Genomic DNA, 17644 nt, shown 5'->3' with positions numbered 1-17644 from the left:
GGCGGGCCAGAAGACACCCCTATAAGCCTCTCTGGGGCCTTATCTTGATGTCTGCTGTAGGAGCACTGGTGTGCAGTCATTTGTTTTCATATAAAAACATTTCCTCTATGTTCTCTGCCTTCAGCAGTTATGTGCATTTACTATCTGATAACTGAAGACTCTTCATGAATGCAAAAGGGGTAGGTCCTGGGTTACACTCCCCAGGACCATATATTCCTTTAATGATTGTAATTACAGTAACATTAAACAGATGCAGACTTTTTAAAAAACATGGGCCGGTCTCTCGACTTTTCACTTGATTTAAAAAGACTGATTTAGAGCTGGGAAAACCTCTTTTCAGAGGAAAGCTTTGTGCGAGTTTCATTAATCCTCTTGCTCTATGGCCACAAGGAAGACGGGGCTGCCAGTATTACCAGCCCATCTTGTGTGATTTAGATGGGTTTAAACCCAAAAGCGCATTTGTCACCTGGATTGTCAGAACTCTCTGGTACTGGAGTTAAGTGAGCTCCGTACTGGAGGGCTTCACCACAACATCCTCATCCCTGCCTCCCCCCAACCCACGCCCTCGCTGGAAACAGACCCAAACTCAAGGGTTCAAACCAGAACCAGGAACCATGCCAGTTCTAGAATAAGCAAGATGAGGCACTGTGTTCTTCCTAAGCTAGTGGTTCATAAACTCGAGTGTGCTAAAGAATCACTTGGTAATTGGTTTACCCTGTAGAGTTTTGGGGATCCTACCTCAGAGGTTCTGGATCTCTGAACCAGTGGTTTTCAAACTTGGTTGCTCTATGGAATCTGCAAAAGTGAACGCTCAGGCTCTACCTGGTCAAATGAGAATATCTGGGGAGACAGCTCCAGGCCTTGGTAGCTTTTACAAGCTCCATGGGTCTTTTGAACATGGAGCCAGGGTTATGTGGCGCTCGTGTAAGCTATGAAGCCTCGGGTATAGACACAGCTGAGGGCTCTTGGGAATCTGCTATTGGATGAGGCAGCTGTCATCCAGCTTGACACACCTATCTTTAGACAGACAAGGTAGCCTTTTATGACACGTCTAACTGACTATACTAAAAACGCATGGCCTATACTAAAAACAACGCAGATTTACAGGAGAAGGTTTACGAAACCCCTGGATTCCTATGCTAAAATTCGTGTGGATGTACACATGTTCATTTTTCCAGGGAGAGAGTCCTCAGCTGTCACTAGAGTCACTGTATTTTCTCCCCCGCTGCCTTGTTTTATTCATTCACTTCTTTTTATCCCCATGCCCTGCTCCTATTCTGCTCCCCCACGGAGACAACCATTCTTGTGGTTAAAGCATGCCAAAGTATATCTTTTTGTTTGGCTGTCTTTGTTTGCTTTGCGTGCACATATTGATAATTTACATACGTTGTGTGCATGCTCTTCAGTGCTATGCTATGAAGATCTGTCCTTGTTGGTGTGTGTACATTAATCCGTCGCTCCCACCTGCTGCACCGTCTCCACGGACGGCTTCCCCGATATTTCGCCTCTCCGCTGCCCCAGGGATGGATGCCCAGGGGGCTGCCAACTCTCCTTGGCCGCAAACAGGGCTGCCGTGGACATCCACATATGTGCCCCTTCCGAACCCATGGGAGAACTTCTTGGGAGATATACCGGAAGTGGAATTGCTGGGTCACAAAGGCACATATACTTCTTTGGACTCAGAGGGGCTGGACTGGGCCCCACCACAGCTGCTCCCGCTACACTCCTGTCACCTTCACTGCATGCCTAAAGTGATCTAAGAGCCCGCACTCAAGCGTCAAAGCCATTGGCTAATAATCTAGGCTGGGCCCTCACTGCTGCTTGCCTTTCGTTCCTCCAGCTCTACCCTCTTCCCCACTCCCTGGGGCAGTTGTATTCAACCTTCATCATCATCCTCAAGTCTCTTCATCCACCTCAACTTTCACAGAGAAAACAGGTCATCTCGGATTTTCTCCCTCCTGCTAAATGTACCCGCGTCAGCAGGTCTTGCTTTGTTTTTCTTTCCAGGCCTCCTTGCAGGCTCACTTCCCCCAAGCCTTTGCTTCCCTGAAGCCTTGCTGGGCCACTGTTTTCCCTTGTCTCTCCGTCTCTGTCTTGCCGCTGGCTTGCTTCTGTGGCCTGCAGTCTTGGCCAATTCTCCCCCACACTGAAACGAACTTCCCTTCTCCCTAAGCTACCCGCCTTTTTTTCTTAAATGTTTTCCATTTATCACAAACTTTTTGAACACACTGTTGGCTCTGTCTGCTCAGTTCTTTATCACTGGCCCCTTCACGCGCAGCACGCCAACCCATGGTCTTCTCGTTGCCACCTCCACGTGTGCTCTCCAGCTCCCCCTGTTTATTTCCTTAGCATCTGACCCCACGGACAGCAGCTTCTTCTTGGAGCCGGTTGCCCTCCTGGCTTCAGGACATCACACTCTCCTGTTCTCCCTCCTCTCTCTCAGCTTCTTCTCAGGCTCCGTCATGGCCTCCCATCCCCTCCCTTTCCTTTAAAGCTTCCCCTGGGGTCCTACCCTCTACGCCCTGCACTCCTACAGGTTTTCCTGAGAGAGCTCGTCCACTTCTTTGGCTTCCTTGAACTGTCGTTTATAAGCACATGACTCTCAATCCTGGATCTCATTTTAATTCAACAGATAGTTTTTGAAAAGTTACCGTGTGCTAAGATCCAGAGTCACATGTGACATATGAGAGTTCACAGTCTAGAACTCTCTCTCCTGCACTTTAGACCCATACATCTGGCAGCCTTTCTGTTCGCTACATTTTGAGGACATGCGTCTAATTCACGGATGAGCTGAAACAAATTATACACCTCTGAGTTTTTTCTAAAGGGTCCAGAACGCAGCCTTGCTTGACAACATGTCAGCAGACGATCCTGCTGGCTCTGCTTCTGGCCTGGAGAACACACTGGAGGCTTCTGGGTCACAAGAAGTGTGTATGTATACTTCCTTTGACTAAGAAATGCAGGACCACTCTCCAGAACAGCTGGAGGGCCTGGAGTGTTCTAAAGGTATAATCTAGTCCATAAATTCTTTTCCTGCCTTTGGAGCAGTAAGTTATCGATAGGGTCACAGGCTGATGGGAACATACAGAGACATGAGAATTGTACACTGAGTTAGTGCTGTCAGTAACAGACCCTGTCCTGATGCTCCTTACCCAACAGTACTGGGATGATAAGGCTCACATGTATGAAAGAGGCTGGACGTAATTCAAAGTAAGACTGAATAAATGTTAAGTCTTTCTTTTAGAAGTTACATTGGGCAGATTAGGGAGGATGGAGTAGCAAGTTTTCTCCCGGCTGGCCCGGCTAAGCCTTGGAGGACCAGCTGCTCTCCGAGTCAGTCTTACCTCTGTTTCAGAGTCTGTTTGTTGTCTTCGATGGTAACGATGTCAGCATGGTCCCTCTTGAAGATTTCAAAAGCCTCCTGGCGTCCTAATGACATTTCCTCTCTCATCCCTGTTTGGAGACACATGGAACGGGCCTCAGTCACGGCATCGGGATCTCATTAATTTCATTGTCACTTTAGTCAGACCACAAAGCAGCCCTGGCTCCAAGAGGCCCACAGCAGAGAGGCTCCTGACCAGACAGGTGGCCCCAGGCCCTTCCAGCGCTGCCCCCTGCAGGACTGTGCCTGCACATCCACGTGACTAGCTGGGGGTGGAGTTTGGAACGTCTCGTCAGAGGAAATGAAAACCAGAGCACCGAGCCCTGGACTGCCGAGAACATCTGCAAGGGCGCTTTCTGCCATCATTCGGTGCCACATTTCCCCCCGCTTCCTTGTTATGCCCCGTTTTGATTTTCTGTTAAATTTCACCCTGAATTTCCAGACATTTAGTTAAGAGAAGTATAATCCAGACTGAAAGATTTAGTATCTGGAAAAGTCTGCTGTTAGTCTCCATAGAACGACTCCTCCTCGTTTCCTGTGGCTTGTGAGGGGCTTCAGTTCTACGCAGGAGTTAGGTTCTCAATCTCAAGACCCGTGAGCAGACCATGGTGAAGGTCCCTAGTTGCTGTCTGACTTCAGCTTCCTCTATCACCGTCGGCGCCACAGCCCAACCCTCACTGCTGGGCTCTGCTCAGGCGCCAAGTTCTGAAACCCAGAGTCAGAAGGGCCAGGGTCCTCAGAGTAAGCAGGTGGCATTCCTGTGTCAAGGCTCTCCTCTTTGCAGCCTCCCAGGGTGGGGGTCAACGCAGCTGTGTGCCTGGGACTCCCCGGGCGAGAGCCCCATCACAGTGGATTTTGACTGAATCTGTGGAGTCATTTTTTATGCCCCTGCCCTTAGTTCCTTGTCCTATGTTTTCATCCAGTTAACTCCACTTATCTTTGAAGCCCTGGATGAGGGTTACCACCTCCGTGAAGCTATCCTCAAGGCCCAGACAGAACGAACCCTCCCTCCCCTGTGTACCTATCAATGCCTCTGTGACATGCACAGCCCAGCAGACACTGGCACTTCACACAACAATCCCTTCCAGTAAAATGCAAGTTTCTAGGAGGTAGAGATAAATTTTTTGTGAATCCCTAGTGTCACATTCAATGCCTGGCATTTAGAAGTTGCTCAACACCCTTCTACTAGATGGACCAGGTCAAGAATGAACCAGGGTGATGGTGAGCCTTGCTCTAATTGACGTAGGAACACAGTCCAGAACTGGAGGAGTTTACTGAGGCCCAGGGTTCCAGAGATGCATCCATATGGGCCACAGACCACATCTCCTCTTGCTTGGAAAAAACCCGCTGAGTCCCATCACCCAGCCTCAGGGTGAGGAACTGGACCAGCCCATCTGACACCAATTTAATGATTACCGTTGATAAAAATAGCACCATGAAGAATGTCTGAATGGTGAGGCACACAGAGACACCCCACCCTTTTCCAATCAGAAGCAAATGGGCCCGGCTCAGTTCTGTTTCCACATCTGCCCCGCACACTCCAGAACTGGGTGGGCCTGGGAACGGGTTTGTGCGAGACTCAGAAAGATGAGTGCTGATGCATGAGAGACTTTAGCCAGGGGGCACTTTTCATCTAGCAGAGCCCACCAGGAGCCAAGGGACTCATTCCATACCTCTTCCCGCCAAGGTTTGTGCCCAGTTCTAACAATGCATGCTTTTTTACTGCATGATAAAATAACAATAGAGTGTAGAGGGGTCGAGTCTCTCTGGAATAGAGTTGGGGAAGAGAGGAGCTCCACACAGACCACATTGGAGCCTGCCTCCCACAGAGGAGGCCATGAGGAGGCTTCCACCAACCAGTCGCAGCAGGGATGAGGGAAACAGGGTGGAGGGTTGCTCAAAAAGCTACAGTGAAAGAGAAGGTTTGTGCCCTTTTCTCTCCCAGGCTCTGCTTTCTTTTAGAGCCAACAGTCTGAACTGACAGCTGGGTGGAAAGGTCAGGCTGAGGTTTTTCAGTGCCCATGGCACTGGTACAGCAGTCTGTCCTGGAAGAACTTAGAATCAGCAGAAACCCCCCACCACGGGTATTCCCTGAAGTGTGAAGGGGCCTGGGCAATGGCAGCAGGAAGGACCTGAGGAGACAGAGGAGATAAGCCCAGGAAGGGAGTTTGGAACCATTTTGCAAAGAATCTTGAAGGTCTTGCTAAGAAATTTGGGACCAGGGCCATATCATATACTTGAATCACCAATCAAAGCCTTAAAATTTAGTAAAGTACACATTCTAGGGAGTGTGAATACACTGGGAGTATTGAATACTCTTGGTGATTTAAAAGGCACTTGGGGTCCTGCAGTGCCATGGGCTTATCGCCCGGAACATGGTATCAATTTTCCTCCTGCTATCATGGAGAGAATATCCTGGAATTGGAGTTCTTGGATGGTGGTGACTCAGGTGAATGGACATTAGTGTGATGGCTACAATCCTGGCAGCTAGCATCCTGAGTGTCTGCTCAGGGAGGCCAAGGGGAGGTGGCTGATGATGCCCATAGTCTGAAGGCAAAGAGGCAAAGCGAGGCCTGGAAGCCTACTGAGATGTCATGGCGGCTGCATGGAGGTGAGGTCGAGAGTCCGCAAAGAAGGGCACACGGAAAGGACTCCATAGGCAGCTGTGGAGTGTGACCCCAGGCTCCCTCTCAGTCCTGCTCTTGACCACCTTCATTCTGCTTCTCCAGAGCCCATATGCAGCTCCTTTTAAACTGTACTAATATACCAGTTCTCATTCCAATGTGGGGTCACCTACAAAGTTAATGAACGTCTTTCATTTACTGAAGCCATGTCATCACTTCCTCTTCCCTCTCAGGATTTAGAAAGCAGCTTTCTCCTACGGCAAGCTCTTGCCCTAAGCACACATTGTACGCATTAGAAAGAGCAAGGACAGTGGAGCATGAGAGAGACCAAAATCTCACCTTGCAGATGGAGATAATCATCTATTTATTTATTCTCTCCACAAGTATCTTAGGCATTGTGCTAGGCATGCGACAGAGATCTAAGCTTGAAAAAGAGGATTAAAGCATTGATCCTTGCCCTTAAAGAATTCAACGTCTAGTAAGGGAGAAAGAAAAGGGAACCAACAATAACAACGGCAGTGGCTGCTCGCTGTCAGGGAGGCACCTGTCCAGGGCTGGGCAACATGGAGGTGGGGGGTCGGCTTTGCCAGGGAGTGTGGGGAGGATTCTGAAGGCTGAAGCAGCATTTGGGAGGTGGAGAAGAAGTGGAAGAAGATCCCAGGCGGAGGGGGCAGAGGAGGAGTGTGGATTAAAGAGGGCAACTTGATTGATATGAGCGGTTCTGCCAGCCAATAGGAATGACCTTTGGGTGACTAAAAAAATGAATTCCTTACAGATTCTCCACCAAGCACTGTACCACGTGCTTTCTTGCAGACTATTCAGTTAAACTTCTCCATGATCCCGGGTCGTAATTTCACTTTATGGTGGAGGAAACTGAGGCTCAGTTAAAGAGGTAACAATTGCCCAGGTTTTCAAGGACATCAGTTTTGCTCCAAGATCAGTTTTCCCAGGGAGAGTTTGCCTGACGGAGGGGCAGGCAGTGGGCCTCAGACAGATTCATCCACGAGACTGCACTGCACCTGTTAATATGTTCTACTTTTATTTCTAGAATTTGTAAGCTCTGTGAAGGCAGGGACTTATTTCCTGCAATACTTCTAGCACCTGGATAGTACCTGGCGTGAAGGAGGAACTCGGTCAAAGTCTTTTGAGGGGCAGGCCCCGTGGTGTACTGGTTAACCTTGGTCTACTCTGCTTCAGTGGCCCAGGGTTCGCAGGTTTGGATCCCAGGCTGGGACCTACACTGCTCGTCAGCCATGCTGTGGCAGCAACCCACATACAAAATAGAAGAAGACTGGCAACAGATGTTAGCTCAGGGCGAATCTTCCTTAGTAAACCCTGCCCCCCCAAAACAAAAATCCAACCCCCCAAAATGTCTTTTGAATGAATGAATGAGTGAATGTTTTAGATGCTTAATGATTTCCTTTTGGTATGGCATGCCGTGACGCTATGGGGGAACTGAGGCACGCGTCCAACACTCTTCCTCCCTCCAACAGGTTGCTCCCCTGGGGTGTGATTTTAGAAATTCAACACCATCTTCTCCCCACTCCACGTCCCCATGCTTCACAGCCCACCATTAAAGATGCATTCAACTCCAAGAAGCTTTTGTAAAAATGCAAATACTCTCGAAGGCATCACTATTTTAAGGCTAGCAAAGAAACACTCCATGATTTGTTGACAAGTAGCTAACAGGTCCTGCAAAGATGGGACACAAGATGGCATCTCAGGCTGGTGCCAGACTTGGGGAGATCTGAGCTTGAAAGGGGAGGCGTGATGGCAAGAGAGATGAGCTGTGTGTTCTTCCCCACTTTGTTTAGTCTGTCAGACCCAGATGCTCCTCGAAGCTAGGCTCTCAGGAGGTCTGACCGGCCACACTCCTCTCCAGCTCTTAGTTGTTTCCTTTTAGTCAATTTCAATCATGGGTCCCCAGCGCTGAATCCCAGAAAATACGGATGACTCAGAGAAGCCCGCTGGCCTGCTGAATCACAGGACTGTTTCAAACCTAAAGGAGAGCAACTAAAGTATCACAGGGCAGTATAAAATTTCAAACAAAACAAAGCAAAAAACAAAAAAAAAACCCCAAAACCCGAAAGGAGAGGAATTTCTCAATCTCAGTCCCTAAAACACGACATTGCAACCCTGAGTTTGAAGTTGAATGGAAAACATTGACAGGTCCTCAAGGTGCAACCTCTTCTGGATTTCCACCCTATGAAAGAGCACTTAGGTAGAAGCCGCAGCCAACAACGTCCTCTCAAAATCAGCCTTGGAGTCGGGTTTCTGAAAATGTTGGGCCTCCAAAGATCCCAGGCAGTAGTCCCTCACCCATGGCTCAGTGCTCTCTTTTTTGCCATCCTGAAATTCAGTACCTTATTTGCTAAAGAATACAAATCAGTACTTTTGGAAGCCCTCCCTGCCCCCAACACAGGGCCCCATGGAAACCAAATGGAAAGGAAAAACATCGGAAGTGGAGAGTTTGTGCTACTGCCTTTGGGCCCAATGTCTGATTTCCTTTGGTCTGGGGCACGTGGGCCAGAGCTCATTTTCCTGGCTGCTCCCAAACAACCTACTGCTGCTCAAGCTATTGCTTAAAAATTGACAGAAGTAAAATGATGGTGAGTTGTGTTATTCATGCTGAAAAAGGATTTCCTAGTCAAAGCCAAAAATATATTTTCCTTGGGAGAGACACTTATTCACGTGGAGCCTCAGTTCCCTCTGACTGAAGAAGGAAGGAGAGAAAAGAAGAGCAGCAGGAAAGGAGGAAAAGTGAGAGATGGGGTGGATTCCAGGGGGAGAGGGGGCTTGGAACTCACTGGGACTAAAAGCATGAGAAGGCTCAGAGCTGTAGGGCATGAAACTGCTTGGCAGCAGAAGCTTTCGAAACTGAAGGTTAGGGAATGGCTTTGATATAATGATATGATGAACGTCTATAACATGCTGAACATGGAAGAGCACACAGTAATAAGAAGCAATAGACAGGGATGGGGTGTGTTTTTGAATGGAATCTCATATAAGGTTCTATATGCACTAAAATTTCTCAGTAAATGTTGACTTAGGTGAAATATACAAAAATATCCTCACATAAATAATTAGAATTCCATCATTTGGTGTGTGGAGAAGTTAAAATGAATGGGCCAATGGGAGGGAGAGGAACGAAGAATTTAGATGGAGGAAAGGATCATCTACCAAGGACGCATGAAACATAAAGGTCAGGAGGGTCAGGAGGGATGTGAGGATGAAGGGAAAGGTCACTGGTCCGGCACTCTTGGGAATGGTGACTGGAACAAGGATTTCCCAGAGGAAATGATGACTACAGCCAGAAACTCTGGGGTGAAGGACAAGTTAGCAGCTTCTAGCATGTACAGCAAAGGGTCCATTGATGGTGGACTGAAGAAATTCATGAGATGGGAAGGTGCTAAAGGATCATATAAAGAGAAATGGGCCATCTCCCAGAAAGATGAGAAGAGACATCTGAGATATTGTCTTTATCTTCCTCCCCTCACTGTGAGGAGGACACTCCCATGGGAAGAAGGAGGATTTTGGAAGTTGCATGAAAGACAGGGATGGCACATGTGTAGCCCTTGTGTTTCCACTTTCCTTCCTCACACCCATGGAAGACATTGCGAACCAACCACAGCATCCTTTGCTCGGGAAACTAATTATAGCACTAGAGTTTTCAGCACAGTTCTTCAGGCAGCCTCTCCCAGTCGATCATCCCTGCATAGAAGCTCTTCCTTTAATAGATGGCTCCCAGATTGCTACCCAATTAAATGACAACTGCTGTTACTTTCATTCCTGTGCTTTCAGGGGAAAACAGCTGCCTAGATCCATCCCCTTAGGAGGTGACATGCAAGTGATTTTCCCCAGGAAGCAGCATCATGTCCTAGAGTGCCTGGGTTGCTGAGAATGCCTGTCTGGGAATAGATGCCGAGGAGGCCTCCATCCATGTTTCTACACGGCCAGGATGATGCAGGTCACCACAGGAAGCAGTGCCATATGCCATGGTTCTGTTTACTTTAAGGGCCAGGATCAGCTCAGCTACAATTTGAGGGGTTCTGGGCGGGTACAGCAGAGTATGGAATCTGAGGATGAGGGGAGGACAAAACCACTTAGCCACGGTCGAAGTGACTGCAGATGTGAAGACCCAAGAGTAGATCTTTCGGGGTGACCAAGGACACTTGCCCAACCTACTTGCTGCTTTTGATTGACAGCTTCTGGGAAGGGCTGGTGATCTAAGGCCTTGGGGTTAAAGGCCTGTGTTCAAACCCGATGATACCACCTGGGCTCAAGTCCTCAGATTAGGGCTTGCCTTGGAGTTTCCTAAATTGCCACATGAAGGATGTCAAAGGAGAACCTTTAATTAGTAGATTCTTAGGGCTGGCTTGGACCAGGCTGAAGCATGGCAGGCTTGGCAGGGGCTCTGGGGAGTGGAGTGAAGGGAAAATCTGAAGTGGGAAGCCACAGAAACCTTAGGGGACCCACCCAATGGTGGCACCACATCTAAATAAATCAAACGAGTTCTTGACTCCTGGTGCCAGAAATCACACATCCCACTGGCAACCATCCCAGGTCCAGCGGCACAGACCATGCGGGCTGGGTAGAATTAAGGGACTGTGTTCAGGGCAGGTTGTGTTTCCCTTTTGTCTTGGTAACCATGTCTGATTCACTCTCCTGCTGCAGCTGTGTCCTCCACCTGTGTCCTGAGCAGGTGAAGAAAGGCCTGGTGTGCCAACAGAGTGGACAGGCCTGGAGCCCCTGAAAGAATGGCAGCTGTTTGAGGGGAGTTGCCCCTTTCCAGCAGTGACAAAAACCTTCAAACAATAGTCCTGGAGATCATCTGCAGAAAACCTTCATTTTCCTAACCCAGCATCTCTGGGGTTTTGATTTGGGGAGTGTTCTTATTCAGGACAAAGTGCCCACGTGGGCTGCTTAGAGAAACCCGCGGACAGATGCAGGCATGGAGCTTGGAGAGCAGCCTGGGTCATGTTGGCATTTCTGCGTTTTGGAGTTAATTCAGGAATCTGGAGGTCAGCAACGTTTCCATTAAATAAGACAGCATGCTGAGGCTCCTGCTGCCAGGCTAAACTGGATCTGTGGAGTCTTTTCATCAGTTTCAGTCCCTAGATGTGGTAGCCCTAAAAGAGCCTTGGTGTCTAATTCCATATGGCCCGATATTTGGACCAACCCTGGGCATTGAGGTGGAAGGACATGTGTGTTCCAGCCCTTTGGAGGTTAAAGGGCAGTTGTCCACCAAACAGAAACGCAACATTCCTCTTCAGTTTAGAAAGAGGCTACAAATTCTGTGGAATCTGAAAAGCACAGGATTCCCTCAGTTTGAGATGTCTTGACCATTTCCAAAGGCCATGATGAACAGGGTTCTGTTGACCGTCTTCCACCCCAATGAGTTCAGTTCTTGTGTCAGCCTGTGCTCTGGATGCCATGGCTAGAGCAGTGTTTACATGTCCTGTTGTCTGAAAAATGAGGCAAGTTTTCTAACTCTGCTTAAAATATGGAATGACTTCCACTTGGGCCTCAAATTTATTTTGACACATTTTTAAAAGAGAATTAAAGAATTACATACCAGCCTAGTAGCAAAAATGCCCATTCACTGAAATGCATGTGGATTTAAATAAAATGACTCTGCCATTAGGACTTCATTAGTTAGCCAACTATGTCAGGTCCAGTTAATTAATTACCTTTCCCTAATCTACACAGAGCTTGGGCTCAGAAGAGTCTCCACAATAAAACAGGTTATGCACTTAAAAATGGTTCTGTCGGACTGATGTAGGGGGATACTACAGAGAAGAGAAGGGGCAGGGTCCAGGCTCTAGAATGTGGTCTTTGGCAGATAATAATCTCCCCCCGCCCCCAATGAGCAAGAGTGGTGAAAAGGATCCAGGAGGCCATCATCTTCCCATTGACCTCTCTGTATCCCAACTGCTTCTTCTCTGGAAAGCATTTCACTGTTTAAATGAAACATTTGTTTATTCACTTAGGCAGTGAGTCAACTGGTGAAGCAGACCATCTGTCAACAAGTACTGAGTATCCTATTCTACTGAAAACCCTCTTCTATGGCTAGTTACAGATAAATAAAAGAAATATTGCCCTTGACTTTATGATATAAAGCACTGGGGGTATGGGAAGGTCAAAGCTTACAGTAGAAAGTGGGAGAATACTCATAGAGAGTGCGTTGATGGCAACATGGTAGAGATGGTGTGATGATTGCGAGGGAGTAAAAGAAGGGGCAGGATCAGATTGTAGAGGGACTTTTCAAGGAACATTCCTTCTGAGGCAGGTTTTAGAGAAACTGAGGAGCAAGAGCTGGAGGAAAGGAGGTTGGTATTGGCCCAGCATAGGGAACAGAAAGGCAAAGCCATAGGGGTGGGGAGGAGCCCACGGTGCGCACGGCCTGGCATAGAGATTGACTGAAGAACCTCGTGGGTTTCCTTTGGCTGCAGGGGAATTTGGGCCCAAGTGACCTCTAGGTCCAGACACCACACTCTCAACTAGTTCCCTGCTTGCTCAGGGCATTCCCAGGCAGAGGGCCACTGGAGTTTTCCACAGGCTTGTCAGGCCATTCTCCCTCCCTAAATGACTGAAGAACATTTGTTTTAGAGCTCCTCTTCTATTATTCTTGTCCATGGCTCGGGGAAAGGAAATAGGGTTTCGGGTCAGAAGACATGGGTCTGAGCGCTGGCTTTACTTATTAGCTGCATGACCTAGGATTTGCCATTTAAATTGCTCAAAGTCTGAGGCTCCTCATCTATAAAATGAAGCTCATAAGGACTCCTGTCTCTTAATGTTACTGTAAAGGGTTATTAAAAGGAGGTAGCACTTGGGGCATATCTCCATTTTGGAACTAGTGAACACCTTTGCAACGATGTATTTCCATGATTGTTTCACCTGCCCTCCTCCCCGACCCCTTAGGACACGTGGCTTTGCCTTGTATGTTTGTAGCCCCAGCTCCTGGCTCAGGGCCTGGAACACAGCAGACATTTCAAACAAGGTTCGTCAACTGAATGAATGAGCAAAGATGAGCTCTCTCTGGTTAACTTGTTTTTCTTAAAAGCATTATTTGTTAAACTGGACATATAGCGCGAATGCAGTTTTCTCTGTCTATATTTTACCACGAAGATAAAGAAAACAGAATATAGCTGCTATGAGTCATTTATTTAAACGTCTCTGGCAGGATGAATGAATAAATGTGGAATATGCTATAAAAAGTAAAAAGTGTAAAAATGAGTTATTATCATCATAAGTGATAATGAATCATCTAAAAACCTACTCACAGCAGGCTGTTGAGAATGCAAGAACTGCTTTAACACAGTAGGAGAGTGCCGAACGTAGGACAAATTATGGGCTAGCAATGCAGGGGGCGAGAGCGGGTTAAACTATCAGGCTGGCTCCACTGCCTCTGTGTCCTCTGCTCCCCGACCGCACCAGCAAGGCTCATTCCACAGTGACAACCTCATCTCACTGAGAAAATAAACGCAATAGGACAGGGGCTTCCTCATCTCGCCAACATCACGTTTACTGGTGGCTTCACCTGCAGTCCCAGCTTTCCTTCTGGTTACGATGGAACAAGCATCCACCATCTTATCAAAGGCCAACCCCTCCACCTGGGCTGTGGTTCCGAAACTCCTCTCCTGGCCTTCTTTTCTTACTCCTTCTCTCTTGCCTGAGCAATTTCTTCCTCGTCCTTATATTGTTTACATCAGCAAAAAACCATATTTTAAAATCCATGTTGAATTGGTTATTGTTAGATGTAGATATATTTGAATTTGTAGGTACAAAATGGAAGGTTAAAACATGCATGTTCACTGGCTTTGATTTCATTGGTGAAAAAGGAGACAAGATCATCCATTTATAGTTGGCTGGCAGAGAAGGAGACTTAAGGACATTTAGATACTCAGGGAAGAAAAAAAATACTGTCTTAACAATATCCTCCCTTCACCCCATTAACCTTCCAGTTATCTTTCCATTTCTCTAGCCCCTTTTCATAGAAAATGCCTCAACAGAGTGGTCTGCATTCACCACCTCTATTCCCTCATCTCCCATTCTCTCCTCAATCTAGTCCAGTGGAGTTTTATCCCCTCTACACCATTGAAACTGTCGCTTCTGCATCCCCAGCGATCTCAGCATTGCCAAAACCAGTAGTCAGTTTTCTGTTCTTATTTTAGTTGACCTCGCAGGAAATGGCAGAGCAGTAAAGTCACTAACTATTCCACATGCCCCCATCCATTTCCTGGGTCTGCTGCAGTTAGGGAGGTGCATGTGACTGATTCCGCGTGGCAGGCTGTGCACAGCAGTGACAGGTGTCACCTCCTGGCTAAAGCACTCAAGAGCCACCATGCAATTCTCCATGCTCTCTCTTCTCTCACTCTGGTGATTCGTGCCATCCCAGATATAGAGTCTGCATCTGCCCGGGTCCCTGGTGATTGTGGACCAGAGCTCCCACTCCTCTCACCCATATTGTTCATGCAGCGTGAATGAGAACTAAATTTAGTTATGATAAGCTACTGAGATTTAGTGCTAATTTCTTACCAGAGCATAACCTAGTCTATCCTGACCAATGCACGGCAGCGTTCAACACAGCCGGCCCCTCCCTTCTATTGAAGCACTTCCTTCCTCGGCCTTCTGTGACATCACCCCCTCCGGATTGATCTACCTTCCTGGCTTCTTCTTTCAATCTCTAGATGTTGTAGCGTAGTAGGGCTCAGTTCTGGGTGCTCTTCTCTCAACAGGCAATTTCATTTAGTGGCATGGTTTTAATATGTATATACATCAACGGCTCCAACATTTATATCTTCAGCTCTGACCTCTCCTTGAGGGCCAATTGGGATACCTAATAGTCCTCTTGAAATCTACAATTTGAATCTCAGCCTTAATGTGCCCCAAACAGAACCCGTAATTTCATACTCTATTCCAAATTCTACCCTCAGCTGTTTCCCCTAATTGCTTCCATATCAGTAAATGGCATCACTTTCTCAAGCAAAAAATCCTAGGACTCTTCCATGATTTCTCGATTCCCGTATCAGCTCCACCAGCAGATTCTGTCAGCAACCCTTTAAAAATATGTCTTACAGCTCTTTGCTTCTCCTTGTCTCTTTTTTATCCCACCCTAAGTCACGGCCGTTTCTCCCCTGGACCATCTCCTCACGGCTTTGCTAGCTTCCATCTTGGTCTCCTACAACATATTCTCCACACAGCAGCCTGCGTGATTTTTATAAGAACAGAATCCCATCATTCCTTTGCTTTAAACTCTCCAGGGGCTTCCCACAGCCCCTAAACAAAGCCCAGACTCCTTGACCTGGCAGACTCACATCGTCTGGTCCCTGGCTCCACGTCTTCCTCCTCACGCCATGCCCAGAGCTCCTTTGCTCAAGACTTCTTGGCTCACTGGCCTTCTTTCAGCTCCTTAAATATGTCAATAGGATTCCTATATCTGGGCCATTACACTTGCTGTTTGTTCCTTCTGTCTGGAATGTTCTTTCCTTGAATCTTTACGGCTATCAATTCATTATTCAGTTCTCAGCTCACATGTCACCTCCTTTGATTCCCAACTATTTCCTACTCTATTATTCTGTTTTATATCCTTCCTAGCATTTGTCACCATCTGAATTGACATGTACGTATGTATCGTGTAGACTGAAAACTCCACAACGGTGTATCTGTCTTGTTCATTGCTCCTTCTCCAGTGCTGGGAAGGAAGGAGGGAAGAAGAGAGTGGTCACAGTCCTATTAGAAATAGGTCCCCCTAATAGGGACCAGATTTGCACCCTAACCCCTGCCTTCCACATCAAGCCCAACCCGCCTCCTATGAAGACCCTGACTCCCGGGTTTGAGCTGTCTCCCCTTTGCAGCCACAATCAGAATTTTTAAAATGCCCCTTCTCTCCCAGGGGCCTGGCCTGGGTGAACTTCCACAGGCCCTTGCTGACCCGCCCCCTCATTCACCACAGCACCTCGCTCTTCTGCTCTCTCTCTAGCTTGGTTTTTACTTTTGTGGTTGTTTGTATTGTTTTCATTTTATTCTCTGCATATTAAACCTATAAATAATTATTTCTAAAGGGAGCCAAAGTAAACTCCACGTATAAGTGGCGAGGGGGCTTGTGAGCACAGCTCCCCTTCCTTTTCCTGGCAAGAGCTTCCGTTTCTGAGACGGAGGAATGAGAGTCTTTGGGGATCTCTATCATCATTTCAGAATGCTAAGGGGTCAGCCAAGTTAATATCTGTGCCTGGCATTTGTATATCCTCACCAGAGAGAAGTAATTTACCATTGTGAACCATTTATATTAAGCCATTCAGGAAGGTTTCTCAGGAATTTCTTTCACAGATGCATTATCCTACAGGAATTCAGAGAGGAATATAGCTGATGCAGGAGGCAAGTCCTAAAGATTTAAACCCCCATATCTTTGCCGGATGAGGTAAGAATGTGTAAAAGGTATTACTTTACTTTTCCTAATTATCAAGTATATAGCTTGTCCATTGCAAACAATTTGGGAAATAAAGAATGGTGTAAAGAAGCAGGAAAAAATCACTCACAATCCCCCCCTTCTAGTTTTTTCTACGCTTGTTTTACTACATAGTTAAGATGATAATATATATATATATATATAAAACTTTACAGCTTGTTTATTTCACTTAACATTATCTCATAATCATTTTTTCTAAGTCATTAAATTCTTCATGAACATTATCTTTTATGGCTGTGTAATATTTCATCATTATAGTCCATTCCCTAATATTGGACTTTTATATAATTTTATATATATGCTAGGTAAATAATGCTGCAGTGAGCATCCTGGTGTATAAATTTTATTATACATTTAATTACTTAATAACATAAGTATTTACCAAGTGCCTACCACATCCCAGTTACTGCTCTTGGATTGGTAAACAAAGGCCTATTTCCTCAGAAAGCTTACATTCTACTGAGGGTGACAGACAAGAGGACCAAATAAATACACACTATTAGTTAGCTCTATGAAGAGAGAGAATGCAAACTAAAGGGATGGAGAGAGATGAATGATGGGGGACGGTATTTTCCTCGGGGGGATTGGAGGAAGCTCTCTCTGAGGAAGTGGTATTTGCACAAAGGAATTTTGGATGATTTCTGTAGGCTCAATTGCTAGAGGAAGTTTGTGAATTAAAGTTCTCACTTTCTAGGAAGCCGGTTTACTCCCTGACAGTAGCTCTTAGCAGTGTCTGGAAGAAACAACAGTTCTAAGAATGCACCCTACTAGGGCATGATCTTGAGCAAGTTGCTTAATTCCCGTATTCTTTAGTTGTTCTGTGTGAAGTAGAAATAATTATACCTGCATGTGTATGTCTGTGTGTGTGTGTGTGTGTGTGTGGTGGAGGTGGGAGGGTTAGGGGTGGCCACAGGGATGGGATGTTAAGGTTGTTGCATCCCAGAAGAACTGGGCCAGAGAGCACATACATGTCTGTGAAAAGGGAATGATCAGGCTGTGAAATGTGGGCAGGGCATTCCAATTGATGAAACTTAACTGAAAGAGGGTTCTGGAAGGTGTGGCACAGATACTTACTGTGTGTGGCACACCTTTGCTGGTCAGTAACGTATACCGAATGAAAGGAAGACCCCAATGTCTTGAGAAGAGCTTATTCAGGCTGGGCAGCCGAGA

At 46.8% G+C, this 17644-nt stretch overlaps 1 protein-coding gene across 3 annotated transcripts in view; it reads right to left on the bottom strand.

Annotated features, from left to right (window-relative positions):
* The window catches only part of KIF6 (kinesin family member 6), a 375031-nt gene that overhangs the window by 92792 nt on the left and 264595 nt on the right, over positions 1-17644 (bottom strand). For all 3 annotated transcript variants that reach the window (XM_046641148.1, XM_046641149.1, XM_046641150.1), the window contains one exon: positions 3345-3453. In XM_046641148.1, coding sequence (XP_046497104.1) covers positions 3345-3453 — 109 coding nt within the window. The remainder of the gene's footprint in view (positions 1-3344; positions 3454-17644) is intronic.

Source organism: Equus quagga, chromosome 15, assembly GCF_021613505.1.
Source record: "Equus quagga isolate Etosha38 chromosome 15, UCLA_HA_Equagga_1.0, whole genome shotgun sequence".
Classification (NCBI taxonomy): domain Eukaryota; kingdom Metazoa; phylum Chordata; class Mammalia; order Perissodactyla; family Equidae; genus Equus; species Equus quagga.
This window is presented reverse-complemented; position numbering and strand designations above follow the sequence as displayed.